The sequence below is a fragment of the Numenius arquata genome, chromosome 12 (assembly GCF_964106895.1).
Source record: "Numenius arquata chromosome 12, bNumArq3.hap1.1, whole genome shotgun sequence".
Lineage (NCBI taxonomy): Eukaryota > Metazoa > Chordata > Aves > Charadriiformes > Scolopacidae > Numenius > Numenius arquata.
Window position 1 is genome coordinate 3668798 of NC_133587.1, and position 26927 is coordinate 3695724.

Genomic DNA, 26927 nt, shown 5'->3' on the forward strand with positions numbered 1-26927 from the left:
CCCAAGCCTTGCTGCAGGCTTCTTCCTCTAACGTCAAGTCTTCTCCCCGCCAAGTTGATACAGCCCAGCCAGCTCGGAATCCCTCCAGATCGAAATTTATCTATTTATTCCTTTATACCTTAATTTTAAAGCCCCTCTCGAAGCCTGAACCCCTCCCGCCGGCCCCCGCCGCTCCGCACCCGCCGCCCCGCCTCCCGGGGAAAGGGGCGTGGTCGGCCTCCCGCCCCATCCCGATTGGTGGAAAAGATGGTGGGGGCGTGGCCAAAGGGTATATAAAGGCGGGGCAGGGGGCGGGGCCGGCAGCGCCGCGGCTCAGGCCGTGCGGTGCGAACCGGACGCGGACGCTGCGTTCCCCGGGCGGCGCCGCCGCCCCCCCTCCTCCTCCCCGCGGCCCTAGTGCCCGCCCGCCGGACCTCACCGCCGCCCAGCCCAGGTGCGCTGCGACCGGGAGTGGTAGGGGGAGGAAATGGGGCTCCCTGTAGCAATTTGGGGGCCGGGCGGTGGGGTGGATTGCTTTGGAAAGGATCAACTGCAAAGCTGCACCGAGTTTCACCTTTTGGGGTCAAGCTTCTGAGACACGGCTCCGTGCCTCAGTTTCCCCGATAAGGATTACTGTATTAATGGGGCCCTGGGTGCGTGGAGGACATTCTGTAGCAGGACTCCCAACAAGTGGGTGCATCGTTAGACCAGGGAAGGCCTCAGCAGCAGCTGGGGAGGAGCTGGATGCCCGGAGGGTGGTGGTGAGGGGTCCCGGGGTTCTGGGTGCCTCCCCCCACACCCGGCTCAGAGCCGGGGTCGGTGCTTTTGCTGTTCCTCCGGGTGGCGGGGGGGCTCGGTGTCCTCCTGCAGGCCCAGGGGACTGTGGCTTGTGCTGGCAAGTGGCACCTTTGGCTGTTTGGGCCTTCTTGGAGTTTGCTTGAAAAAGTGTGGGTCAGACCGTGGGGCGTGGGAAGAGTCAGCGTCTTAGAGCGGAGCGGGGGTGTGTGCTTTGTACCAGGAGAAAAAAAAATACTTGTCCAGCTCAGAGGTGGGCATGTTGTGGGCCAGGGAGAGGGATTTTCTCATTGGGAGAGAGGGACGGAGGGGGGGGGGGGGGGGATGCGTTGTGCAGGGCTGGTAGTTTTGCCCCCCGACTTTTGAGGGGGGGGGGGGGTGGGGGGGTGGCGGAGGTGATGCTGGGGACAGGCTGGGGCTGGAACCCCTCGCAGGAAACCCCTCGGTACGTGCCCCGAGCTAAACGCTCCTTCGCTCCTTACGCAATCTCTGCTGGAGATGTCGCAACTCCCCGGTGTCGGGGCAGAAAGAGGAACGGGATTTTCTGAAAGGAAGCACAACACCCGTGGAAGGGGCTGCGCAGATTTTCCAGGCCTGTGCTCCCTGCCAGCAGAGTCGTTTCCGAAGGAATTATTTTGGCTTTGCACGTCGGGCTGAGCTCTGCAGCTGCGGATTTAAACCATGTGTAGCACCACGGGCACTAACCCCCCCCCGCGCACACACACACACACACACCCCCCCACACCCACCCACACACACACACACACACCCCCCCACACCCACCCACCCACACACACACACACCCCCCCACACCCACCCACCCACACACACACACACCCCCCCACACCCACCCACCCACACACACACCCCCCCCCGGTGCGGTGCCGCTGGGGAAGTGTGTGTGCCAAATCTCCTGGGAAATCACATTTAAAGCATTTAAACTCTTGCAGTTCTCTTGTGCCTGGGTGCAGGACGGTTCCCGGGCGGGTGGGGGGCTGCGGGGGGACTGCGCTGAGACCCCTCTGCAATGACGGTTGCCCCTGTGTTGTGTTTTTTTTTTTGCTCGCAGGTTTTTAGATCTGCACAAGAACCAAGATCGAGAACCATGGCATCCATCCCATCCAGCGGCTCGCTCATGGCGACGCACAACTACCGCAGAAGTAAGGGCGTGCTGGGGGCTGAGGTGGGCCTGGGGGAGTTGGCAACGGGCAGGACACCCTGCCAGCTCGATGGGTTGTGGCTCTGGCAGAGATGAAGCCGCTCAAGGAGGGCTGGCAGGCTCCTTGCTGATGAAGGAGGGCAGCCAGCAGCCATCCCTCCTTCTGCTCGCACCCTCCTTGGGGCCACCGCAGCCCCTGCCCGGTTTGTACCAGCTGGAGATGGGTCTTGCAAACTCCTTGACTTCTTGTTAAGGTGAGGGGAGGTGACGGCTTCGAATGCATCTTACGCTGCTGGTGGTGGAAATAAGCTGCAAAACCAGTCTGGGCAATGGTAGGCACCGGTAGCTCTCCAGGGGAGAGGCTTTCTGGTTTAATGGATTGCCTAAACCAGAGGGAATTAAAAGTGTTCCTCTTGAGCTGGAATTAGGAACAGGATTGTAGCAGTTGGACTAAAACTGCGTGGATTATATGCAGGAATCTGCATCTTCTTGGCCTCAAGTTATCTGTAAAAGCCTCCCAAGCGTTGCACGCAGATGCAAAACCATTAAATAATGTCCTTGGGGTTGCAAGTCTTTTCCTGAAGAGGGGTTTGGGTGCTTTTCTGCTGCCTGCTCTTGGCCAGCTTGTAACCTCGCCAGTATAATTTCCTTCCTAGTGGTTTTTATTGACTTGGCACTAAAGCTGGGCAAGGACTGGGGTGAGATAATGATGAGACTGAGCTGTGTCACCCCACAGGCGGCCATATCAAGGCCGTGCTCTGCTTTTCATGGCATCACCGAGGGTCAATGGTGGCTCTGATGGCTGTGATTTCTCCACAGGGCGTCTGAGCTCCACATCCAGCAACAGCTCCTGCGGCAGCTCGGAGTACTCTGGGGAGGTCATCCCCCACCCCCCGGGTAAGTGCCACCCATCCTGGCTTGGGGTCACACGGGGATTCTGCTGCCAGCCCCTCCAGTGCAGATTTTACTGGAGGTGACCCAGCATCTCCTGTGGGATGAGACCGGGGTGGTAGTGGTGCTGCCCAGGCTGCACTGACGTGGACCTTCCCTGGCACGTGCTGTCCCCCAGGTCTGCCCAAGTCCGACCCTGGCCACTGGTGGGCCAGCTTCTTCTTCGGGAAGACTACTCCCCTGGCCATGACAACTGTGTCGGAGTCCCCGGAGAGGTGAGTGCTTTCCTTGGATGTGATGATGCAGGGGAGTGCCAGTGTGGCACGGTGAGAGACATCCCTGCTGCGTTCCCCAAGGTGCCTCCTGACCCAATGGTGACACCTTCATACCCAGGGCACCTGCTTCTCTTGCTGCAAAAATAAATGCAGGGTGACAATGCGACGCCTCGGCGTTGGCCTGACCCTTTTCTCTGCTCTCTCTTGCAGCTTGGGAGCGCTGCGGGTGACAACAGGACCTATGGCGTGTGGCTTGGTGCCGGTCCCGGGAGCGGGCCGGCGACGCCACGCCAGTGAGCCCAGCTCCGGGCCCTCGGCATGAGCAGGTGGGCTGCTGGTCCCCAAACCGGCGGGCACAGCCCCTTCCCCTCCCAGCCCCGTAGAGTAGGCAAAGGTTGCTCTGAGGCAAAGGTGCTGCTCGGTGATAAAAAAAAAAAGCACAGCAGCCCCCCCCCGATGATTCCCACACCAGCCTTTTTACTCTTTTCTTAATGCCCTTTCCGTGCAGACTCGGTAACACGTTTTATTTACCTTGTACTTGTACAATGGCAACTAATAAAGTCGAGCAGCCTTTTAAAACCCTGCGGGTGGTTCTTCCTCCGGAGCGGGAGGGCAGAGGGGTGCTGTGGGGGTTTGTGGGGCCGGATGGGGGACACGGCACGGTGTCGCACCGCAGCAGGGTCTGGTAATGCTGGTTGGCGCGGTGGTGCCAGTGACTCACTGGTGCGTGTGTGTGTTTTGCAAGTGAGCAAGATCCGGCTGGGCTGTGGTGATGTTGTAGATGCCTCCCCTACCTTTGTCTCCTCCCTGGGCTGCACAGCCTGTCCCTGCTGGCACTGAAGTCCCTTTCCTCCCCAAAGACAACGCTGCCCTGCCCTGCTCCGGAGCCTCGGGGGGGGGCAGGAGTGAGTGCCTGGGTCTGCTCAGGGCTGGGGGAAGGATTTGGGCATGGAGTGAGCCCTCCCATCACCAGGAGGGAGGTGAGGTTTGCTCAGGGCTTGCGTTTCCTGGGTCTGATGTCAGGCTGGAGCTCATGGGGCAGATGGCGCTCAGGGGGTGCATGGAGCTGGGCAGCCCCCGTGCCCAGCTGGCCCATGTGCTGTGCTGCCCCAAGTGGTGTTTTGGCTGATTTTTGCCTTGAATTAGTTAACTTGGCTGTTTGGTGGTCAGCCCAATAGCTGGGGAGTGCTGTTCGATAAAGCACTGAGAAAACAAGAGCCTGCAGGTGCCAGCATGCAGGGAAGGGGGCAAGGTCCCAGTTCCTCCAGTTCCTACTGGAGGCAAACAAAACCCTGGCATGGCTCGATTTGAAGGTGCCAAATCTTCCTGCTCTGCTGTTTTTAGCCATAGACAGCCCCTGTGTGCACCAGGTGCTCTGGGGGCTGCAGGACCCCTGAGTGGTGACTTTGTACCCCCAAATCCTGTGCAGGCAGGGGCGAAGGGCAGAGCTGGGTTCAGAGAGCAGCTGGGGGGGGGGGGGGAGGTGGCTGCTCTGCTTTTCATCCGTGCTGTGGAGGCATCCAGGGTCACTGCCAGCTCTGCTCCTTGTTTCTGGAAGGGAAAAGTGTTGTGTAAGCTTTTCCCTGAGCTCTGTGTCTCCAGGCAGCGGTCCTTGTCCTCAGGGCAGAGGGTCTGTGTCCCTTCCCTGTCCCTAGGAGGGGCTGGGGCAGCACTGGGACCTCCACTCCCCCTCTGGAAGTGTGTGCATCCAAAGGGAATGGCTGCAGGGGGTTTCCCAGGGCCAGCAGCCTTGGGGGTACAGTTTGGACCCCTAAGGCTACCAGCACCCTGTGGGGTCACCTCCATATCCACAGGAGCACATCACCCTATGGCTGATCTGATGTGACTTCCAGCTGGGTGGCAAACTGGTGGTACTGGGGAGGGGGCTACGCCTACGTGCATGTGGCTGTGTATCACGGGAGGCACGTGGCAGCCTTTAAACTTTGCAAAACACAGGAAAAACAAGGCGGGGGGAGAATAAATTCCATTCTGAGTAAGGCAAGATGAGGCGTGCTGTCTGGCTGGTGAGCTGGGAAGGGTGGCTGCGGGACCGGCTCATACCAGCAAGTGTTGCCCCAGGGTCTTCCCATGCCCAGACAAACCCCTTCGGCTGCTGCTTGCCCCCGCGATGCCTCAGGGGAGCAGCGGGGTCTCATCTGCTGCTGGTTCTCAGCAGCAGCCACAGGTTTTGGAGAGACAAATATTTTTTTCCCAGCCTCAGAGGCTGCAGATTAAAGTGTGGACACACAAAGGTAAAGTCAATATTGCTGTATTTGGTTGTTGATCTCGTGATTGTGGAGGGTCAAACCCAGGGACTGTCCCCAGGCACCCCCGGGGGGAGGCTGTGGCAGAGCCAAGGCACCGGTTCTGCATCCCTAGTTTTCAGGTGGGGGTGAAAAAACAGGGAGAGCTCCCCCCTCACACCCCACACACCCCCTCAATTGTGCTCCCAGGAAGCTTCATGGCATTGCTGAGAGCAAAGACCTTGGCATCGCCTTGATGGCATGGGGTTGCCTGGTGCTTTGGGGGCCTTTCTTGCCCCTTCGCAGCACTCAGATGTGTTAAGGAAAAGCACCTGACGGCCAAGCACTTTTATTTTAGCGCTGTTTCCATCCCCACCGCTGTGGGGGTCGGTCTCTTTTCTCAAGAAACAAGTGATAGGATGAGAGAAAATGGCCTCAAAATGTGCCAGGGGAGGTTTAGGTTGGATGTTAGGAAAAATTTCTTCACCAAAAGGGCTGTCAAGCACTGGAACAGGCTGCCCAGGGAAGTAGCTGAGTCGCCATCCCTGGAGGTATTTAAAAGACGTGCAGACGTGGCACTGAGGGACGTGGGTTAGTGGTGGACTTGGCAGTGCTGGGTTAACTTGATGATCTTGCAGGTCTTTCCCAACCTGAATGATTCCATGGTTCCAGCTGATTTCCCATGTCTCGGGTCATCGTGCTGCCCCGCTGTGGTGGGATAGCAAGGGGTTCATCGGGCAACAGAAGTGAGACAAGCAAAGGGTCTCTTTATATACCATGCCCCCCTCTAAGCATCCCCCCCCCCTCCCTTCCCACCGGGAGGGGCAAACACCCCCCTACCATGGCACCGACCCCCATGGGGATGGATGTCCCCTCTTCTGCTCCCCAGCTGCCTCCTGATGCCCTGTTTTGACCGTTGGTTAACTCTAGTATTTGAGCAAAAAGCAGCCGGTGCTTTCTGCTTGCCCTCGGCCCTTGCAGCATCCCTCGTGCCACCCCGCTGCCTCGCAGGAGCTCTCGCAGCAGCCCTGCCGTGAGAAATACTTCTTTTCATTGCCTGCCTCTTGCCGCTTGCAGAATTTCAGTGGTTTTTTTGGTCCCCTCCAGCAGTTCTTCTTCCCCCTCAACCTTCAAAGGCCAGTGTGGGACCTTAAAAATAGGAACACGCTCTGCAGCCCAAACGCGTCGCGTTGGCCTGATCCTCTTTTCAAATGCCACTCGGTCAAACTGAATCCCCAGACGGGGCACGTGCCAGGCTGAAACCAGAGCGAGCGAATGCCTTTAACAACACGTGTTTGCAATGCCCACCTCGGAGGGGGTCGGAAAGGAGTGGGGACCCCACAGCTCTGCCTTTGTGGGATGGATTTTGGGAAGAGCAGGGTCCCTGTAGCGGACCCGATTCTGGGGGTGCTGCAGTGCCCTCCCCAGGCTGAGATCCTGGGATAAGATGGGAAAATCTGGTCTCCCCCCCCTCGACTCTATCTGCTTTTAGAAAGCAAGTAATGACTCAGAGAAATGCCAAACGCCAGCAGACTGCGCTGGAGGGCAAACCCAAGCAGCAGATCGGCTTTTAATGGAGTTGTGGAGGAGGAAAGAAAAGCTGCTGTGCGTAGTGCTGGCTTGGCCCGTGTCCCCCCTCCCACAGCATTGCTGCAGCAGCGTGGGCAGGTTTGTGGCCCTGCGTGTGATGCTGCAGCCCTGCCAGCCCCACCGGCTCCTGGAGGGACCCCGGCCATGCCCCACTGCTCCCCGCACCAGCCCCACCACCCTGGCCACCCTCACGCACACCCTGCTCCTCCTGCTTAATTTAATTTTTAGCTCCATCTGGTGGCAGCCAGACCTGCAAATTTAATATCTTGCTGCACCACACTTGTCCCAAGCCCTTTCTTGGGGTGCCATAAACCCATCGCCTGCCAGACACGGCTTCGGGCTTTATTTTCTCGTAGGAGGGGACCTGGGCTGTGCCTACGTGTCCTCTCTGCCGGGGTGTTTGATCAGGCTGCAAAATGCTTTGCAAGATGAGGGTTTCCTCTTGCAACCGTGTCCAAACTATGCGGCAAAACCAACCCTTTTTAGTTTTGGTTTTTTTTTTTTTTTCCAAAACTTTTTTAGTTTTGTTTTTTTTTAACCCTGAGCTGCCGCCTTTCCTGGGGCACGGCCGCAGCTCCCGTGGGCTCGGCAACCGCCTCACCCTCGCTCGGGCTTCAGAGGATGCGTGGCCGGATCTGAATTTATCACACATCTAAACCGCGTTCCCTGCATCCCCTTTCCAGGCCCCTCGCGCCTGGAGACTTGCTCAATTAACAGCCAGGCTCGTTTCTGCTGGTTCGCACAGCACGGCCGCTGCCCAGGCAGGGAGAGCATTGCATAAACTTTATTAACTTGATATATTCCAGCTCTGCTGTTGCTTCAACCCTACGGGTCACCCCGTCTCCTGCAGACAGACAACCTTGTTGGAAGGAAACCTAAGCCCACGCAGCCCTGGCTGCGTGAGGTGGTTCGCCCACGGCACGTTGTTCTCCCCACCACCAGTGTCCCGAGCGCATCGGTGCTCGAGCAGCCCCTGCCCACGGCTTTGGCACTGCTCCTGGTGCTGCTTTTCAGCGAGTCCTTCCAGCGCTGCCAAGGACAGCCCGGCCTCCCAGAGCGTGCCAGGGGGACACAAAAGGTGCTCATCTGGAGGAAACGCTCCCCCCAGCTCTGGGGAGATAAGGGGTCAAGGTCCTCCCGTGATGCCGTACGCCGGGAAGGGCGAGAGGGGCTCGGCGAGGAGCTGGGGGTGGTGGGGGCATCTCCTGGCTTTGCTCCACGGGTGTGACGAAGGGCAAAGCAGCGTTTTGCCAAGTGCTGCCTGCACCTGGGTGTTAAATATTTGAACCCAGGCATACATTTTTCTTGGAATAACCGCACGCTGGTGAGGAAGGCAAGGAGCCAGAGCGGAGCAGCACCAGCAGGAGGTGCCTGTGCAGGGTCCGCGGGGCATGAAGGGCTGCCGCCTGGGGAAAGAGGTGGCAGAGGCACACAATTTAACACACATCTTTGTGAACATAGACCAAAGAGACGCGAAAATGGTTATATCTGTGGTTGTAAGAGCGGGACTGGTTGCAAACCACTGCTTCCTGGGCAGGGAGGAGAGCAGCTTGGTGAGGGCTGAGGGTTCAGCGATGTCCTGCAAGGACTCACATGGCTGGATGCGCACACATTTATTGATAAATACACCGGACACACGCTACAAGAAAAATCAAGCTGAGCCACAACTGAACACAAACTAGAAACCTTCACGTTGGTGTGGGGAGCGGCAGGGACCTCCCACCCTACTGGCTGAATGAAGATGTAAACTCTGGGTGATGCCTTCACTACCACGGGGCTTTTCCAGGCTGCTACACTGCCAAGTACTGGCACCGAGTTCTCCATGACTGGTTGCCTTTTTCCTTGGCCACCTCCCTGCATCCTGACCAAGCGGGGCCACAGGCTGTTTTCTGGGGGGATGTTCTTTCCGTGGAGCCCTGTCAGAGGGCAATCCAGGAGGAAGGAGCCTCTCGGCAAAAGCTGGCCTGGAGGGGCTTGTGCAGGAAGGACAGTGGGAAGGGGGGTTCCTCAGGAGAGGGAGCTGAGCAGCCGTCTGTAGATGAAGCCCAGCTTCTCCCGCAGGGCCAGGAAGGTAGGACGCTCCTCCGTGTTGCCGCTCCAGCACTCCAGCATGATGCTGTAGATCTCAGGAGGACAGGAGCTGGGCCGGGGAAGGCGGTAGCCCCTGGTGATTTGCCGTACGGTTTCTTGGTTTGTCATTCCTGCAAGGAAGGAGAAGATGCCCCTCAATCTAATGTCCCCAAAGAATGCCCTGAAGGTACATCTGCAATGGGCCAAGAAGTCAACTGGTGCTGCTGTGAACTGGTGTCTCTCTGCCACGAGGTTGGTAGAGGAGATGCTGTGGGAGATAATCAAGCTTGTACCACCTTCCTGCCCCCAGCTCCTTTCACTGCAAGCACTGAAAACCCCTCTCAGTAATCCCCAAAGTGGACAATAACTTGCTCGTGCTCTAGGAGCTGCTTCCACAGCCCTTGTGGAAGGGACAATATAATAACTAATGATATGTTGGCTTTTGGGGACCATGGGCGAGCTGCCCAGCATGTGGATGGAGCAGCACTGGATGCATCCCCTACCTTCATACGGGATCTGTCCATACGTGAAGACTTCGTAGAGCAGAATCCCATAGGACCAGACATCGGACTTGAGGGAGTAGGTGCGGTAGTTGGCTGCCTCCGGGGCTGTCCACTTCACAGGGATTTTGGTGCTGCTGCTGGTAGAATAAATGTCATCCTGAAAAGCAATGGGAGATGGGTCATGAGGGATGGTATGATGAACACAGCAGCTGCTTTTGGGTCTTTGCTGGGGCTGCGGGCTGGGAAAGGGAATGACGAGGGAACGGCTGCAGCATGCAGCAGCTTGGTGGCCTGGGGTGATGGGAGAGACCACAGCATCCTGCTGACCAACCTTGAGGAGCCGGGCAAGTCCAAAATCGGCGATTTTGCAGGTGAGTTCCTCTCCCACTAGGATGTTTCTGGCTGCAAGATCCCGGTGGACAATGTGCTTCTCCTCTAGGTACCTCATCCCATCTGCCACTTGGCAGGCAATGTTGAGCAGGTGGGAGGTGCCCAGGGACTTCCCTTCAGGACCTGTTAACCCAGATGATCCAAGCATTGGGTGCAGTCTAGAAACATCTATTTTGGGTGTCCTGGTTTGGAAGGAAATCCTGTGCTGACAACATGGGACCCAGGGAACATGTAAAACCTTGAACTGGAGGTCCTGCCTAACTATCCTGGTTGTGCCACATGGGAAGTGCAGCACAGCCATGGGCTCCTCAGAAATGGGTCTGGGGTGAGCTCTGAAGAGCGCCTTGTGCTGCAATGAGGACACAGACATCCACAGCTTGTTCAAAGCTAAAGGTGACCTTCTGCCATGCAAATCTCTAGCCAGGCCTCTCAACCTGTCCTGCCTGCAAGCTCCAGCTCCTCAGGCACCAAATGCTGCTGGAGGCACAGCCAAAAATGAGGTCAGTGGAGGGGAGGAGGGGGGTGCACCCAGTAGAAAAACAGGTCTTGGTGGGAGCTGTTTGTCTTGTTTCCCTTCAAGACTGATTACTGAGTCAGGAAAAGAAAGGCCAAGAAAAATAAACTGCTGGCCAGGTGATGAGTGACCATGCTCTGTTACCAGCTCTGCAGGTGAACAAAACTATGCTGCTGGACCCAGGGAGAGGTTCGGTCATTTCATTCCTATTGAAGGTAGAGCTGCCTAAACACAGGAGAGGGGTTTCTCTCCACCTGGCAGCCCACAGGAGGGTGAAGAAGGAGGGATGAAGGTCTCTATCAGCACAGCTGGGCTCACAGGGACTGAAATGGACTCAACCCATATGGACACAAAAAGGATCACACCAGACTGTCTTTGGGTCTCGGATTCACCCAAGAGCATCTCCACCAAAAGCCCATGGATTTCTCTGCATTACAACTCATCTAAGTGGGATGGAAACCAGGCTTTCTTTCTCTTAGGGTCCTCACTTGGGTTTGTAGGGCCATTCCAGGGCATGGAAAGCATCTGCAGAGCACTGCTGCCCCAGGAGCCCACTCCCCGCGGTGCGAGCTCCGGTACTCACTGTTGAGGTAGCTGTGGAGGTTGCCTTTCCGCATGAGTTCAGTGATGATATACACGGGCTCATCTAGTGAGCAGACAGCATGGAGCTGGATCAGCTTCTCATGCCTCAGGCGCTTCAGGTTCTGAATCTCCTTGGTGAAGTCTTCTGCTTTCATGTCAGCTAGGGGAGAAAGACAACATGACCGTTGTGAGCTACTTTCTCACTCAGCACCTCCAACTGGCATGAGGACCATTTTCCTCCTCACAAGCCACTCCTGCTCTCGAAGTTCCTGTCTGCATACCTCGTTATCTCAGATCCAGATACCCAAGAGATGTTTTCCATGGGGCTTTGGACCCTGTTTTCCATCAGGACTTGACTTGTCACAAACTCATTGGAAAGAGCCATTTTATAAAGGTGAAGTCCAAGCTCAGGGCTATAGAAGTAGTTCAGTGGCTACTTGCCAGGTCCTACCACAGTTTGCTTGATAGGACAGACACAATGACTGAGAGGACTCAGAAGCAAAAGGGGCTGAATGATGTGGCAGTGAACAAGAGACCCAGTCGGCCACTGTTAGCATCTGCTCCTGCACCTACCTTTTATGATCTTGATGGCCACTGGCACCGTGTTCCTCCACAGTCCTTCCCACACCTCTCCGAAGTAGCCCTCTCCCAGCTTCCTCCGCAGGGTGAACTCCCAGCGCGGGCGCTCCCAGCCGTCCCTCTCAGGTGGGGTCTGTGAAATGGGCATTGTATACTTGGACCAGCCAGGTAGGACCTGCTGGTGGAGCCTGCACCAGCTCTTGGTGCCCTTCAAGGCCTGGTGGCCACAGAGGCGTGAACAGGACACGGTGCTCCACCACCAACGTTCCACTGGGGCTGCAGCCTGGGCATTGCTTTCCCCTCTGCCAAATGTTTGTTGGGGGCACAAAGCATGTGGGGCATCCCCTGCTGGGAGCCAACGTGTGCAAGGGGGGAGATTTTTGGAGACTACATGAAATATCAGGAATTCAAGTCATAATTCCCTCCTCATCAGACCTCAAAGGTGGCTTTTCTCCATTTCCACCAATAAATAGAAATGGGTAAATGAATATTATTGCGTATTATGGCTGATTTAGACTTCAGCTCATTAAGCATTTCTTTTATCCTACACCTTTTAATTTCACTCTCGAATTATTCACATGTTTAATTGTTATTTCTAAGGCATAATTGGTGAATGGAGTTCTAATCAGGAAATGAGTCGGCAATTTGGGATTAATACTCTAATTGGATTTATGGGTGCCACACTAATTGGCATGTCAACTATATAAAAGCAACATGGTCTAGGAAAAAAAAAAATTGAAAGCGCAAGTATTTCCAGATTCGGTATCGCAGGGATTTGTAACAACATGGTTTCTAGTCTTTGAGATGGAGAAGACATTTCAGAAAAGCCTATGCATTTTGGCTGGTAAAAAATATATATAAATTCCATGCCTGGCCTTAACGTGGTTAATAAGAGGTGATGCTGGCAGCTATAATAATGCTGTATTTTAAATTTAGTTTAATAAAGCTCAAATCCCAAATGGATAGACTAATTATTTCTATTTTTCCCCTAATTTCTCTTTCCTTTTTTCATCCTGGCCATCTTTGGGAGCTCGGCTGAGCCGCGCTGTTGGCGTACGCACCGCGGGGCTGCAGGGCTGCAGCAAGGGGCTCTGGATGACCTTCCAGTGCTTGGTGTAGAAGGCCAGGAGCTCCTCCATGTCCGGGAAGGGATGTCCCTTCTGGATGTAGAGGCTGCCCCCAGGGCTCTTGCAGATTCGGAAGTGGCTGACCTTCGTGTGGTTGCGAACTGTGGGGGAAGCGCAGGAGGGGGAAAGCTTAGCTCATGCCATCGCCGGCTCCTTCCCACCTCCCTGCTGATTCTCACCCTCTCTCCTTTCCAGGCACGGGGTCTATTAATTCCCCCTAAAGCACCCCAACTCCCCCCTGGGGTATTACATACCCCCTCCCCATCACCCCGTTTGCTCCCACCCCCTGGCTCAGAAGACTCCTGGCCTTGTGTGGCTCCTTTGGACCGGGGAGATGATGCTTTATTAGCAGGGATAATTCCCCACACAAACGAACTGCTTGGAGAGTGGCAGAGTTGGTGGCTGCTGGAGGTGGATAAACCAGGGGCAGCTGGAGCTCCCACAGGCTGCATCCCGGGGGGACAATGGGTGGGATGCGCGGTTCGCCGTGAATGTCTCAGGATTGATATTACGTGGATCGGACCAGGTCGTAACGGCGCTGCCTGGTCCGAAACTCCCTGAATTCTGATTTCTGTACGTGGGAGCAGCCCAGGCCCTGGCAACCTGGAGTGGCTGCATATTTTTAGACTAGCCTCATATGACAAAAGCCGTTGGAATGAAATCCTGGGAGTTAGGGCCACGAAACCATCATTAAGCCACTGTGAATTGCTTATGGCTTTCATATCCTGGACGGGAGCAACGTACTTTCCTTTACCTCCATAATTTGGCAATCCATACCTGCATCTATTAGCTTTCCCCCTGCTTCTAGGAAGCAGTCAATTCACTTGATGCCATAAAACGCTTTAAACATATTCCCATCTTTTTCACCCTGTGCTGACCAAGCCAGGAATTGCCCCTAAGGAACAGCCTGCTTCCTTTCCCTCTGCTCATTTTCTCTGGCTAATTGCCACAAAATTACCTGAGAGAGAGTACTCGCCCTTGCTGCTCTCACTGTCCCGGACGAGGAAGGAGCCGTGCTGGTTGGGAGGCGAGAGGAGGAGCTGCTCGGCTTCGTTTCGGCTGATCTTGCTGAAGTACCAGCTGGGGGAGCAGAGCAGAGGGGTTAAGAGATGGCGTTCAGATGGTTCCACATCCATCCCAGGGGCTCCTGCACCTTCTGAGCACGAGCAGCTCCCTCCAACCATCTGCTCGCCCCTGGTAGCCACCAAGCGAGTGGCCCGGTGGCCAGCCCAGGGGCTCAGAGCTTGCCAACGTGGCTTCCAGCACACACCATGGCCAGCCTGCATAGGGGGTGCTTCACCCCATTGGTTTTGCAGGCACGTTGCATTTTATCGCAGCTTTGCTGACTGCAAACCGTTTCCTCTAGCAGTCTCTGGTCACTGCTGTGTCGAGCTGGCCAGGTCTCAGCTCTGTCCCAAAATCAGGAGGGTTTCACCCCGTGGCTCAGTGGGCTGACAGCCTGCAGTGAATAAAGCACCAACAGCCTGGTGCTGAGCAGAAGATGCTCTGGTGCGGTTGCACCCACGTGTCCTGCCATGAGGGCAACAGCTCAGGATCGCTTTGCACTTCTTGACCTGCGGGTCATGGACACAACCAGCTCTCAGAGCAAATCTCATCAATGAAAACATCTCCAGGAATTGCCCTTTGCTGCTCCAGACACAGGGGACCTCAGCAGCACCGAGCCAGGAGGGAAGACCCAGCCAAACCCCTCTTCTGTGCCCGATCAATGCTGAGATTCATCACCGAATCTCCAGCAAGAAAAGGCAGGTTGGGCGGCTGGGTCCCGATTCAGCAGGACACAGGGGAGCACGGGGCTGCTTCCTCCAGCCTGACACAGCTGGGAGGCGAGAAGCCGAAGGTTTCATCATTAGCTGGGATCGCCGGCGTCTGAGAAGCCGTGCAGGAAATTATACGTGATGGGGTTACACAGCCGAACAAATTACCACCCAGCTCCGACCTGCGGCTCCGCAGAGTCTGCATGCTCTCCGCTCGCCCTGGCTGCCACGCTGCGCTTGTAGCTTGCCCGACTGTTCTGTGCCATGGGACCAAAGCAGCGAGCCCATGGTCCTCACTGGTGTGGTCCCAGCACGGTCCAAACCAGACCAGACCCGCCTTTCTCCAGAGCACACGTAGGGAGGGTGTCTCCCATCCCACCAGCTCCAGTCACTGCCCCTGCACTTCGGGGTCCCTTTCCAGGCTCCCCCTGCTCCTTTCCGTTTCCCCTATGCCCGGGCAGCGCAGGGCGAGCACCGGGGGAGGCTGCAGGGCGATCACACCCATCCCATCCGTGCGTTCCCCATCGCCAGCTGTGACTCAGGGCCTGGCACAGAGGGAACAGCAGTGTCTTGGGGCGCTTTGCCCGGCGTGTCAGGACCAGGCTGCCTTATGCAATGATGAGCCTGGGCTTTCCCCGGCTGAGCGAGGGCTGAGACATCAACCTGAGCTCCACATCGGGTGGAAGAGGCACCGAGAGGGAGGGAACCCCCAGCCCCAGATGAGCAGGAGCCGGACAGCAGCAGTGGACTGGCTTGGCCCTACAGAGCTCTGGGCTTCCTGGCAGGTCCTATCCAAACTGCTTTTCCCGACACTCCTGGGCTCTTTGGAGCCAGCAGGGCTCAGATAGAAGCTTCCCCAGCTCTCTCCCACCTCCCCTTTCATGCAGGGAAAGGAGCTGGAACAAGCAGGAGCCCGTTTATTCAGCACCCAAACTGCACCGGAGTACACCATGGCACCACATCCCAGCCCGGATGAGCCACCTCATCCCGTGCAAGGGTGATGCACCTGGGAAGGGGGACCAGCATCTCTGTTCCCCAGTGCATCCCCTAGATGGGATGTGCTGAATGCCCCCACCCCACTGCTGTGAGCTGCAGGAGCTTCACAGTGGGGATGCTCAGGGAAGGAAGGTCCCCTCTCAGTCCCACCACCGCTGGTGGCAAAAGCCGGGGGACGAGGAGCTTATGCTCCACGCCGGAGCAGAGGGCGAGCGCTACCTTTCCCTGGGCAGGGACATGGTCCAGCCTCCATCCCCCTACAGGTCCAGAGCACAGGATACTTACGGCCGGTGAGTGGAGGTGCCCTGGCTGAGGTTGGCCACGTAGGCAGCAGGAACGTAGCCCATGGCCGGCTCCCCCAGCAGCCGCCGGGCTAAGACATACTCTCCTTCTTCTCTGAGGACACGCAGTTTGTCCCCTGCGCTTACGCTCAGTTCTTCCTCGCTCCGGGCTGTGAAAGCGTATAAAGCGATAAAGAGAGAGGACTTGGGGATGAAGGAAATGGAGTTGGGCTCCGAGTGCAGCGAAACGGAATCGGAACCAAGATACCCCAGCGAGCAGCTCTCCGGCACGGAGCGGGGACGGAGTTTATTCCAGAAGGAGGTCAGGAAGGTCAAACGCTTCCGGACAAACTGCTCCATCCCTGGTGGATGCGGTGGATGGGGTGGTCTATGCCACCGCACTCCTCGAGGCTAGAGGAAGGGACGATCCCGGGCTCATGCCGCCGGCCGGGCAGCTCATGCCGCCGTCCCGCGTCCCTCGCGCGCGTCTGGGCACTCGCCAGCCCTTCCCGGCCAGCTTCCTATTTCTGAAAGTGAAACTGGTTGATCTGGTGGGACGAGTCTGCAGGTGGGATGAGTCTGCAGGCGGGAGTCCCACGCTCAGACCCGCAGGCACATCTGGGAGACGGGCACAGCTGGAGCCAGGCTCGTCGCTCTCGAAGAAGGAGAATAGCTTTTTTTTTTCCTTTTTTTTTTTTTAATTATTATGTTAAAGTGTGCTCTCCTGCTTCTTACAGGAGCACGGGTAAACACAGCTCTCTGTTCTTCAAGCAGCTCTTGTGACAAGTGGCTGACTCCAGTTAATAGTCTTGATCTCGCTTGTGTAGGAGGGTTTTTTGTTTGTTTTGTTTTGTTGTTTTTTTTCCATAGGAAAATAACTGCATCCACAAATGTGTGAGAGTTAAAACAGAATTAAGGAACTAACCTTAGAAGAGATCTGAAGTGGTTTGGATATTTGTGGGGTTTATAACACAAGATCCTTTTTCCTTTTGGTCTGCAATGACCTCCCAGTGTCACCCCGCTAAAGTGTTTGCCTCCTCCCACTAATTCCCCGTTGCAGAGGATCTCTAGGGAATCCACTTCCCAGATCCACCAGGACCTGATGCTGGCTCAGCCTCCAGCAGAGACGGGTCCCCCTCAGCATCAGGGGGTCCTCGGCTGGTGCAGGGTCTGGATCAGCCCCAGGTAGCACCCAGAGCCGAGCCCTGGCACAAAACCCCCGGCTCCTGCTGCCGTCAGCACCCCACGCCCCTCACTCCTGGTCACACTTAGACACAGACACATTACAACCCTCCTGTCAAACCCCAGCATCCACAGGGACCGGCCAAAAGATGGAGATTTCCACCTCGCATGTTGCACGTGTGCTTCAAGCCGCCCGAAGGTCGCTGCTCTGGTGAGAAACCCCACCTCCAGCCCCCACCCCAGCCCCTGCCTGGGTTTTGTCATTTAACTGTTCCATCCAATTAGTGGGAGTTTTGTGCCTGGCAACTCCACTCCTGGCCTTGAGCCCATTATTTCAATCCTCCTCTGCCTGTAATCGGTCTGGGTAAGCTCGTTTTGGGTGTGCAGTTGGATTTTTGAAAGAGGTCACTTAAAAAAAAAAAAAAAAGGAAATGGAAAATTAATTCTAGGAGTCCAAGCTGCAGACTCCAACCCTATGGTGTACGAAGAACAAACTGGACCCATCCCTGGGTCAACAGCTCTGAGCTCGCCACGTCCCACGATGTCGAAACAACCTGCAAAAGCTGGGTTTGAGGGTCTTCCCTCACTCTCTCCCAGGCGGAGAAGCCCAGGGGATTCCAGAGGGCAGGACCGCACAGCCCTCTGTGAGTGTGCCCTACACATTGCTACAGATGGGAACTGGGAAAAAAGGTAGTCTTTAATAAAATATTCTGCTCCCTGCTTACCAAAGCAACACCTGAAGATATGGGTAATTCCCCCAAGATCTTCCCCCACCTGCCCAGCACAGAGCCTTGCTCTTGGTGGCACGTGGGGATGTGTAATATCTCGGGGTATTTTTCCCAATCTTTCCCAATGCCCCATCCCTGGAAGTGTTCAAGGCCAGGTTGGATGGGGCTTTGAGCAACATGGTCTGGTGGGAGGTGTCCCTGCCCAGGGAAGGGGGGTTGGAAACACATGATCTTTAAGGTCCCCTCCAACCCAAACCATTCTGCGATTCTATGATTCTATGGGGAGGGGAAGAGATGGAGCAATGAAGGTATTGCAACATGTGGGGAAGGGACATCCCCTCTGCAGCGCTTCTGACATGTCTGTGCCTCACGTCACGCTCTGTCAGGAGGAAAATGTGCTGCTTGGCTCTGCGTTTGGAGATCATCTGATTAGATCGAGCACCGAACGTTTATGCTTTACTGTTTTGAATGAGGACTTGGCAAACTCGTGGTTTGCAGAAGGAGACTGGAGACCGATTTACCTTTATTGACCTTTGCCAGATTAGGTTCTCTAGTGGTACAAGCGATAGACAAGTGCAGCTGATTTATAACACGCAAGGCTTTGGATCTTGATTTGCACCTAAATGAAAGAGCACTTCAAAATGACAAACATCCCTGAGGACTAAATACTGCCTCTGAGCTGAACTTGCCAGACATGCATAACACACACTCATCCCTGCAAAGCCCTGTCTGCGCAGGACACGCACGCACAGCTCAGAGTCCCACACCAGGAAATAGCTGATAAATCACCACCTTTTTCTAGTATCTTTTTTTTTTAATTTTTATTTTCCTATTAAGTTCCAGGAGCATCCCTGCTGCTTCGAATCCCTTTGGTACTATAAAACACCTAAAAATAAAAAAAAAAAAGAAGAAGAAAAGAAAAAAGCACATGTTCATAAAAGTTTCTGGTCCTTGCAGCGTGGGAAGGAAGGTGGGAGGATGCAGGAACAGTGAGAAATAGAAGGAAGGCACAGATATCTGGTGGATCAAGTATTTTATCTTTAGTCCCCGTGCCCAGCTCACAAGGATGTCTTAAAAACCACTCTGCTCCCAGATTTGGGGCTGTGGTGGGTACACAGGGACTTTAGTTCTAGCACCACTAAAAAGCACCTTCAAAGAGCAACAAAACCAGAAGAGCTGTTCCGTAGAGCTGGTTACATGGTCCTGGTTTAGCTGCAGAGCACCTGGGAGCAACGAACACAACCAGCACTTTGCATTCATCCGCGTGTCAAACACTGCACATCGTGTTCTCCCGCACTAATTGACAGAAACCAGCAGCTCCCCTCCACTAATGAGAGCGCCCATTACATCTAATTATTTGAGGTTCTGTTCCAGGTCCTGTTACATTTGCACTCAAAATACATCTTCCAGCAAAGAGCCTTTTGGGAAAAAAAAAAAAAAAAAAAAAAAAAAGGGAAGAGAAACACAAATCAAATTAATCCCCCCCAAAGGGGCAGAAAGTTGGAGAACGAGGAAAATGTTTTTTGAGCACCAGGCACGTAACGGTAGGTCACTCGTGGCAAAGCACAGCGGCTGATCTCGGCATTGCTGGGTCTGGCACCCCGTCCCGAAGCACCCAAACAATCGGGAGACTTCCCCAAGCCTTGGGTTCACCTCCATGCTGCTGGCAGGGACGGCAAGCCCAGCCCAAACAGCGGTTGCCAGGGCCCTGAGGTTCCTCTTGCTCTTTCTGTTGGCATGATAAGATGGTGGGGGGGGGGGAGGGGGGAGGAGGAGGGTGTTTTGGGTTCCGTATTTATTTATTTATTTATTCTTTTCTTTTTTTAAAAAAAAAAGATTTCTCCAGGTGCTTCCTGGCACCACAGTACATTTGAGAAAGGGTTTGCCTCTTAAGGAGTTGTTTCAGTTGGGTGCCCGTGGGACGTTTCAGACAAGGGGTGGTGGATGGTGACAGCATTGCGTGGGAAGAGGAGGAGAGCGGAACGGTGGCACGAAAGCAGCTCCGATTATTCTCCATTTCCTGGGGATCCCGGAAGGAAGCGGCATCTCGGCAGACTGCTGGGTGTCTCCACATCCCCGGAGGGGAACGGACCAGGGGCTGAGGGGCTCAGAGACAGGCAGTGCAGAGGGTTCGATACAGGCAGAAGTACAGCTGTCCTGGGACAGGGAGCGGTACAGGAGGTGTGAGGGGAGGCAGAGCATCGTGGGGTCTTGTGGCTGCTGTTTCTGAGCCCTGTAGGAGTGGGTTGGGCTGGCTGGTGGAGAGCAGGAGTGCAGGTCACAGGGCACCTGGAATGGCAGAGGAAAGTGGGAAAAACTCTATGGGAGGCAGCTGGAGGCAGAGCGAGCTCTTTGTACAGTGCCTGGCAGGTCTGGGGCAGCACAAAACTAGCAACAGCCCTTTAAAACCACAGAAATGCTTTTCAGGGACCCTGTAAACCCTAGAGTGCTCTGCAGGGATCTGCAAATGATGACAAGAAAAAGCCAGCTTGTGTATCACACTGTGATTTAAGTCAAATTTCTAGAGGAGAATCACTGTTCAACTGGAAAATCTATAAGGACCGACACACCAAATCAGACTGGAAAACAGCGTGGCCAGTCTCCAGGCTTCCCCATCTGCTTTCTGCTGAGATGATCAGCACAGACCAGCTCCTGCTTGCCCTCTCCTGTAATCTCCCTTCCAGAGGATGCTCCTTCTAGTACAGACTGCCTGGCAGAGCAATGCTTCTGCGTAACTCTTCTGCTCCTGTCCCTGCAGTAATCATTTGCAACGCGTAAAAAACATTAAACACCTCCTCCAGACTGGCAGGTGCCAGCAAGTTGTGCGTCCTCTCTTTCAAGGCTGCAGGGATCTCCACGGAAAGTGGGCTACGGAAGCTCAGCCCGTGCTCTCCGTGGCCCTAAACACAGGGGACTAGAGGTCTCCAGGCTGGCCCGGTGCTGCCAGCGACCTTAAACACGCGCCTGAACATCCTCACCCCCTCGTCTGGAGCCGAGCAAACAGAGGACTGGCGCTTTCAGGAGAGAGGTGCACAGTGACTCAGTTGTCGAGGGGGAAGTCTCTGTCAATATGTAGGCAAATGACGGATTGCTCCATCTGCCCAGATGTCCTGAGGAGGAACCAGTCCATCTACTCCATCGCTGAGCTCTGTGGTATCTCTCCCTGCAAAGGCCCTTTGCGGGCTGTTGGATTTGGGGTTGGGATATTAGGTGTTGCTAGAAGAAACCTACCTGGACTCCCAAGGAGAATAGGCCTGAGAAACCTCACCCAGTCCACCTCGTCCATCCTATACTTACGTCTTTCCCCATCTTTGCCAAACCAGTTCTTAAAAGACCTCCAGGAATGGATACGCCATAACGTTCCCAGACAACCCATTCCAGTGAGTCACTGATCATTACTGGTAGGAACGAGTGTCTCACCTGCTGCGTTTAAGCCTATCACCTCTTGTCCCATCATCACCAGATTGCTTCAGTTCTTTCTGCAACAGTCTTTTCTGCATGTGAACTGCTCATGTGTCCCACCATAGGCTTAGCAGCACCACATTGATCCACCTCTCGGACCCCAGCCCAGAAGAAACACACTGACCTAATACAAACTGGCAACGTGGTCATCTTTTTCTCCATTTGTCTCCAGTCTTCTTCCCCTGTCCGTGCGTGCTGGTGTTCCTGTGGTGCCACCTCAGCTGGCTCTCCAGTGCATTCACCTGGTGGGGACAAGAAAGCAGCAGCTCTAAGAGGAGCCTGCACCCTTGCACAGATAATCTCTAACCTGTCCCAAATACAAGAAGAAAGCACCACCTCAAGTTACCTCCGTTGAGGCTCAGACTCGTGTTTTTCCCTGCAGTTATAGAGGTTCGAGCTCACAGAGCTCAGCTTCATCTCTCCTCTCCCTACTCTGCTTCTTCTCTACCTGCCACTACTTCCCTCCGATCAGATGGTTGCCCTTGGCTCTGGAGGGCACAGAAGTCACAGAGGCTGCCCATAGCACATAGCTAAATCCTGCTCCTGGGGTGATTCCACGGAGTTGGGGCATGAAGTTTTACCTGTTTCCGTAGGGAAGCAACTGTCTTCTCCAGTTCAGCCACAAGGGACTCGAGATTCTCTCTGGTGGAAGGGCTTGGAGAAGGCACCTCATTTCTGGGGTGAGGGATAAGAAGTGAAAAGGATTACGCAAAGGGAAGCTCCCTGGATGAGAGAATCATTCTGCCTTCTCCAATCTCAGCCTCCAAGTAAGCACCAAACAGAAGGGCCCAACTCCCAAATTCACCTGCCAAGAGATGCCAACTAAACAGCCATCCAGCCCAGATATTTAAATACCAGTCAGGCTCTGCACTAAAGTCTTCGAGGACTTTGACCAAGCTCAGCATCTATCTATGGAAACGCTCCTGACCTCTGCAGAATGCCCATTTCAAAGGCCTGAATGGACTGAGTTATTAAAACCTTTTCTTATGCTTCATCAAATGGAGGTAAAAGAAGTGGTGATACTACACCTGGGGAAGGCAGGCTTATGCTTGGCAGGGTTTTCTTCTGGGTAGCTGAAGCCAGGAGACCTCTTGCTTCGGAACCGCTGAGAAAGAGCCCTCAATTGTCCGCGTGTCTGGCAGTCTTGGGAAGGAAGGGAAAGTCTGTGGTGATCATTTGTGTTTGAAGCAGAACCATGGGGATTGAAGGCAACACAAGGCAGCGCTTGCCCTCCTTCACCATCCACCCTCGACACATCTCTCGTGCGGGAGAGGAGGAGGCAACAAAGGTGTGTAACAGGGCATGCGTCATGCATGGATTCCCACGTCTTAGCTGGACAACTGTAGCCAGAATATAGCACAACGGGACAACCTGTGGTTTAATGGCAGAGTTTTACAGACTCCAAACTGAATCTGTAAAGTGATACGTGGTGGGGATCACCATGCCTACGTCCTGGTCCAGCATGAGCTATTGGCTGCTGCCAGAGACAGAAGCCCTCAGCTAGGTGGACCTTTGGCCAGATTCAATGAAGCTCACGGGCTTCCTCAAAAGGTGGTCGATGCCCCATAACTGTCAGTGTTTAAGAGGGGTTTGGACAATGCCCTTCAAAATCTGCTTTAACTTTTGGTCAGCCCTGAAGTCGTCAGGCAGTTGGACTCCTGGATGCATCCATTTGCTGACACACAGTTCAGTGTACCATGAAACCAGCTCCTGGTATTGCCTATAAGCTGGTGACATGTGACAAATGCCACCCAGAGCCATCCCCACGTTGGTCGGTGGTGGAGCAGCCTCATTCCTTACCCTCACAACAGTCTTGCCACAAACGGAGGTCCACCGTGGGAATCTCCTCACAGCCAACCATGCCCTGTGGGTATGATGCCACCAGGAAGACATCTTTCTGGAGCTGCTGGATGTGGTCACTGTTGTCACAGATGACACGAGCAAGGGACGTCTGTCTGATCTGAGTCAGCTGCGCCGGCGTGAAGACTCCGGGATTCTCATACCAAAATCTGCAGTGGGTTGTAATCACGGCATGAGTCAGGAGTAGGGGAGGAGGACGGGGACTGAGGCTGGGAGAGGGAGACGATTTCCCCTACATCTGTGTGGCAGCACCCACACCCCTCAAAAGGAGCTTTTATTCTGGTGTCAGGCGAACACAGACTGCCCTTTTCTGAACCCATGGATCCCCAGGAGCGGCTGGTCAGAGCTGCAAGGTGCCACCACCTGCAGGTACAGCCGCTGGCAGGGGAATCCCAGGACTCAGACAGCTCTGCTGAAGCAGGTTGGGACACGGGTGAACAATGCTCCTGCCCTAAGTATATCATCAGGCAAAGATGGGTATTATTCACACAAGTAGCAAATAGGAATGAGAAGGAAGGTCCTGCAGACATTTTCTAGCATTTTCAGGAGACATTGGGCACATCCTCAATGTCCTGCAGTGAAACGAGAATCTTTATATCAGAAAAGGACACACTGACAGTAATTGCGACGAGTCCTTTCGCAAATGCACTGGACAGGGGAGACCTCCTATCGTAAGACAAGAAATAATAAAAAATTACAAGTTCTCTTCCTGCTCATAGGGAAAAAATCCCCCCAAACAGAATACTGGTGACTTTGGATTGACTCCGATGATAATACCTGTCTCCATCCCTCAGTCTTCTGAACTGCGTCGTTAACAGGCACATCAGTGTTGGTCCAACTCTGGTGCCAGGGACAAGATCCTCCACCATCAGTGCTGGGAACAGGTCAATATTTTTAGTAGTTCCATATAAACTGCAAGATGAGAGGTAATAATAAAAAAAACAAAATTTAACTGACTATCAAGAGTGGAGATAAAATAAATCTGATCACATCGTAGGAATTTGTATGCAAGGAACTCATCTGGACAATATTTATAATGGTCTTATCTATAAGACAATGGGATAAAGGCTTGCCCTGCAAAGAGGCAGCCAGTGCAGATAGGGTGCAGTTTAGTCTCACTGGAAAATAGCCCCGAGGCTCAACCTGCTCCCAGACTACACCACAGCAGTGCCTGATGACATTCCACTCAGAACCAGACTGATCACTTGGAGACACCTCATTTGTCTTACCCCGTTCTTAAACCACAGCTATTACCCTATCTTAACATCAGAAGAAGTATCTGGGAAGGTTATCTGATGGGTGTCCTGGGAGGAGCAGAAACATCTCACTGACTGATCTCCAGTCATTTTGCTGCCTCCAAGTCCAGGCTACAGTACCTCCTGAGCTTTTCCCTGATCTCCAAGTTCTTTATCTCGTTTCTGAGGTCCTCAAACTCCTGTGCAGATGAGAGGTTGCAGAAGACCCTGAAGTCGTTGTAAGGTGGGATGCCATGGTCTCGCCCTCTCTGGATGTTGATAGCAGCCAAGTCCAGTGAGACAGAGTGTGCCATGGAGAAGAGTTTCTCCGTCAGCTCCATGTTGAGGAGTTCAGAGGGGACCCGCATTTTCCCAGGAACCCCAAACAGCCCGCGGAGGAGGGGGTCGATCCCACCCTCCTGGGTGATCCTGAAAGGGGAGAAGAAGGCTTTGTGCAGGGGGATGTGGCCTTGGCGGATGGGCTGGAAGGTTTCGTTCAGCCGGTACAGGATGGGGTTGATCAAGGTGTGCCCGAAGCGGAAGGCAGCAGTGGCAAAGGCGTTGAGAATCCCCGCATTGATGTTGGGGTTGTAGCCTTTGTACTCACCCAGCATCTTCATCCCAGCTTCCCCGAGGACCTTGGGGAGCCACTGGGCATAGGTGATGTGCTGCATCTGGGCACCCACAATCTTCCGCGCCTCGTGATACAGGAGGTCTCCATCCCAGTGGGGATTGAGGGCTGACAGCTTGGTGGCAATGCGGTTGTGCTCCCGGAACCAAAGCGTGTGCATGGCCGTGAGACCCAGCTGCTCATTGGCACGGTGGTCTCCGGCCAGGAAGCACGGCACGGGGCTCTCATTCTCATCTCTCATGCACTCAGTAGGTGGCCCTACAGCAAAGGGAAGGAGATGCTTCCCCGAGCTCGGCACAACTTGCCCTTGCTTCAGGAGCCCGTTTTGGCTGCTCAGATCCCGCAGCTCCCGTGATTCCTGCTCTGTGCTGCCATAAACGTTGGAGGCATCAATGTAAGATGTCAAGTGGTTGATCTGCTCCCTGGCGTAGACGGAGTTCATCAGCAGGGAGGTCATCCCGCTGCCACACACGGGGCTCGAGCGGACGAAGAACATGCAGCGCCCGTTCCTCACACGGGGGTCGTTGGCGGGGACCATGACGGAGAAGCACGGCGGGTCGTTGCTGCACACCTCGCTGCAGGGTGCTCCATCTGAGAAGCGGGACATGCTAATGGCTGCCACCGTCTGGTCCATGTCGTGGTCCAGAAACTGGCCCCACTGCATGAGCATGTGCGTGAACTGGTCATCGGGGGTGATGGTCTCAGTCCCAACCATGGCAGTGGAGACGAGGCGGGGTAGAGGAAGGGGCAGGTCCCTGGCATCTTCTGCCAAGGAAAAACCCCGGGGAAGGTTAAATCCGTTCTGGTAGGCGGGTTTGAGGAGCCTCTGGAAGGCTGTGAGCGACGCACCCCACATCGGGTGCTGGAGGTTGTTGCAAGAGCCATCGTGGGTCCTGTACTTCTTGTGGAAGCAGATATCCGAGCAGTTCGGCGTGCGGCGGTGGGCAGAGCAGCCCGACAGGTTGGCAATCATGTTCAGGTAGTGAGGGGACACCAAGTCGTTGTACCGATAGCCTGCCAAGGAGAAGGCAAAGCACCAGGTCAGACCACGGCCGCTGAAGCCATCTGGTTCCCACCACCCCGTGTCAGGGCTCTGTGTGAAACCCACTGCTGGGGCTGTCAGGGTGGGCACGAGAAGGCCAGGTCTCTGGTTGTGGTGTTGCTATGGATTTGATGGAATAAATGAAGCCTGGCATTGTACTAGGCCCACAGAGAAGAAAAGAAGGGGAAAAAAGTTCTGTATAAACTGCACGGAGGTGGAAACCAGAAATGTTATGACTGGCAGACCAAACTGTGGGGTGGCCTTGGTCTCCACCCTGGGTTTATTTTACATCTCTCTGGGTTATTCCTGCCACCTGGAGCACCATTGACCACCCAAACCCTACGTGACGAGCAGCAGGGAAGCTGTGGGTGACTGCCTGGGCGCTGCGCCATGCAAGAGCGCTGAATAATGCTGGGCTGTGCAGATGCTGGCAGGGCGAGGAGGAGGAAAGGCTGGGAGCCCGACCAGCCCAGACGAGACCTGCAGCCTGGAGAGAGAGTCCTCACAGCCAGGAATACATCCAGGCAGGCAAAAATATTTACGGGCCCCAAACGTACATGCCTGCTCCATGATGACTCACATGTATAGGTAGAAACACGCAGGAATGTCTGTTGTATAGAAAGGAAGTCTCAGCTAGCAAGGTTTGTTGTCCAGCTTGGACCTCACTAGGTATTTTTGGCATTACATTGCTTTATTGCTCGCTATCCTGCCTCAATAAAAAGAAGCTGAGTGGCTGGAACCCATCTGGATTTGTAGCAAAGAGGTCAAAGTAGTAGAGAGACGGAGGAGAAAGTCAGGAGTGATGTTCCCCTTCCTGTTACAGCACCCAAACACTCCACGGTTTTCAGTATTATTCTCTGGAGGGCTGGAAACATCTCTGACCATGATGCTGAGGGACTGAGCCTCAGATCCACGAAGGTACTCCTTTCTGAGTTGAATGGCTAAATATTTTTAAAGATTAGGGCGTTCACAGCCAGTCAAGAAATCTCTCGCAAAACGGGAAAATGAATCATTTTCCTGAGTACCGGGTAACCCCAA

General features: G+C 54.6%; 3 protein-coding genes across 3 annotated transcripts in view; 1 reads left to right on the forward strand and 2 right to left on the reverse strand.

Moving 5' to 3' along the window:
• Positions 1-298: 298 nt before the first annotated feature.
• PPDPF (pancreatic progenitor cell differentiation and proliferation factor) lies at positions 299-3674 on the forward strand. The gene is made up of 5 exons (XM_074157278.1): positions 299-433; positions 1844-1934; positions 2753-2830; positions 3003-3099; positions 3310-3674. The coding sequence occupies exons 2-5, from the start codon at positions 1880-1882 to the stop codon at positions 3419-3421; spliced, it is 342 nt and encodes a 113-aa protein (XP_074013379.1). The 5' UTR covers positions 299-433; positions 1844-1879; the 3' UTR covers positions 3422-3674.
• A 5265-nt stretch (positions 3675-8939) lies between these two features.
• SRMS (src-related kinase lacking C-terminal regulatory tyrosine and N-terminal myristylation sites) lies at positions 8940-16109 on the reverse strand. Its single transcript, XM_074156970.1, has 8 exons — positions 15754-16109; positions 13656-13777; positions 12632-12798; positions 11565-11703; positions 10993-11151; positions 9837-10018; positions 9506-9662; positions 8940-9133 (listed from the first exon to the last, which is right to left on the reverse strand). Exons 1-8 carry the CDS (start codon positions 16107-16109, stop codon positions 8940-8942), a joined length of 1476 nt encoding a protein of 491 aa, XP_074013071.1.
• Positions 16110-19485: 3376 nt separating this feature from the next.
• The window catches only part of LOC141470835 (peroxidasin homolog), a 47353-nt gene continuing 39911 nt past the window's right edge, over positions 19486-26927 (reverse strand). The window contains exons 17-23 of the mRNA XM_074157107.1: positions 24358-25861; positions 23759-23893; positions 22922-23130; positions 22150-22264; positions 21703-21796; positions 21246-21363; positions 19486-19948 (exon numbers count right to left, since the gene is read on the reverse strand). Of these exons, the coding sequence (XP_074013208.1) occupies positions 21268-21363; positions 21703-21796; positions 22150-22264; positions 22922-23130; positions 23759-23893; positions 24358-25861 (2153 nt within the window). The 3' untranslated portion in view covers positions 19486-19948; positions 21246-21267. The remainder of the gene's footprint in view (positions 19949-21245; positions 21364-21702; positions 21797-22149; positions 22265-22921; positions 23131-23758; positions 23894-24357; positions 25862-26927) is intronic.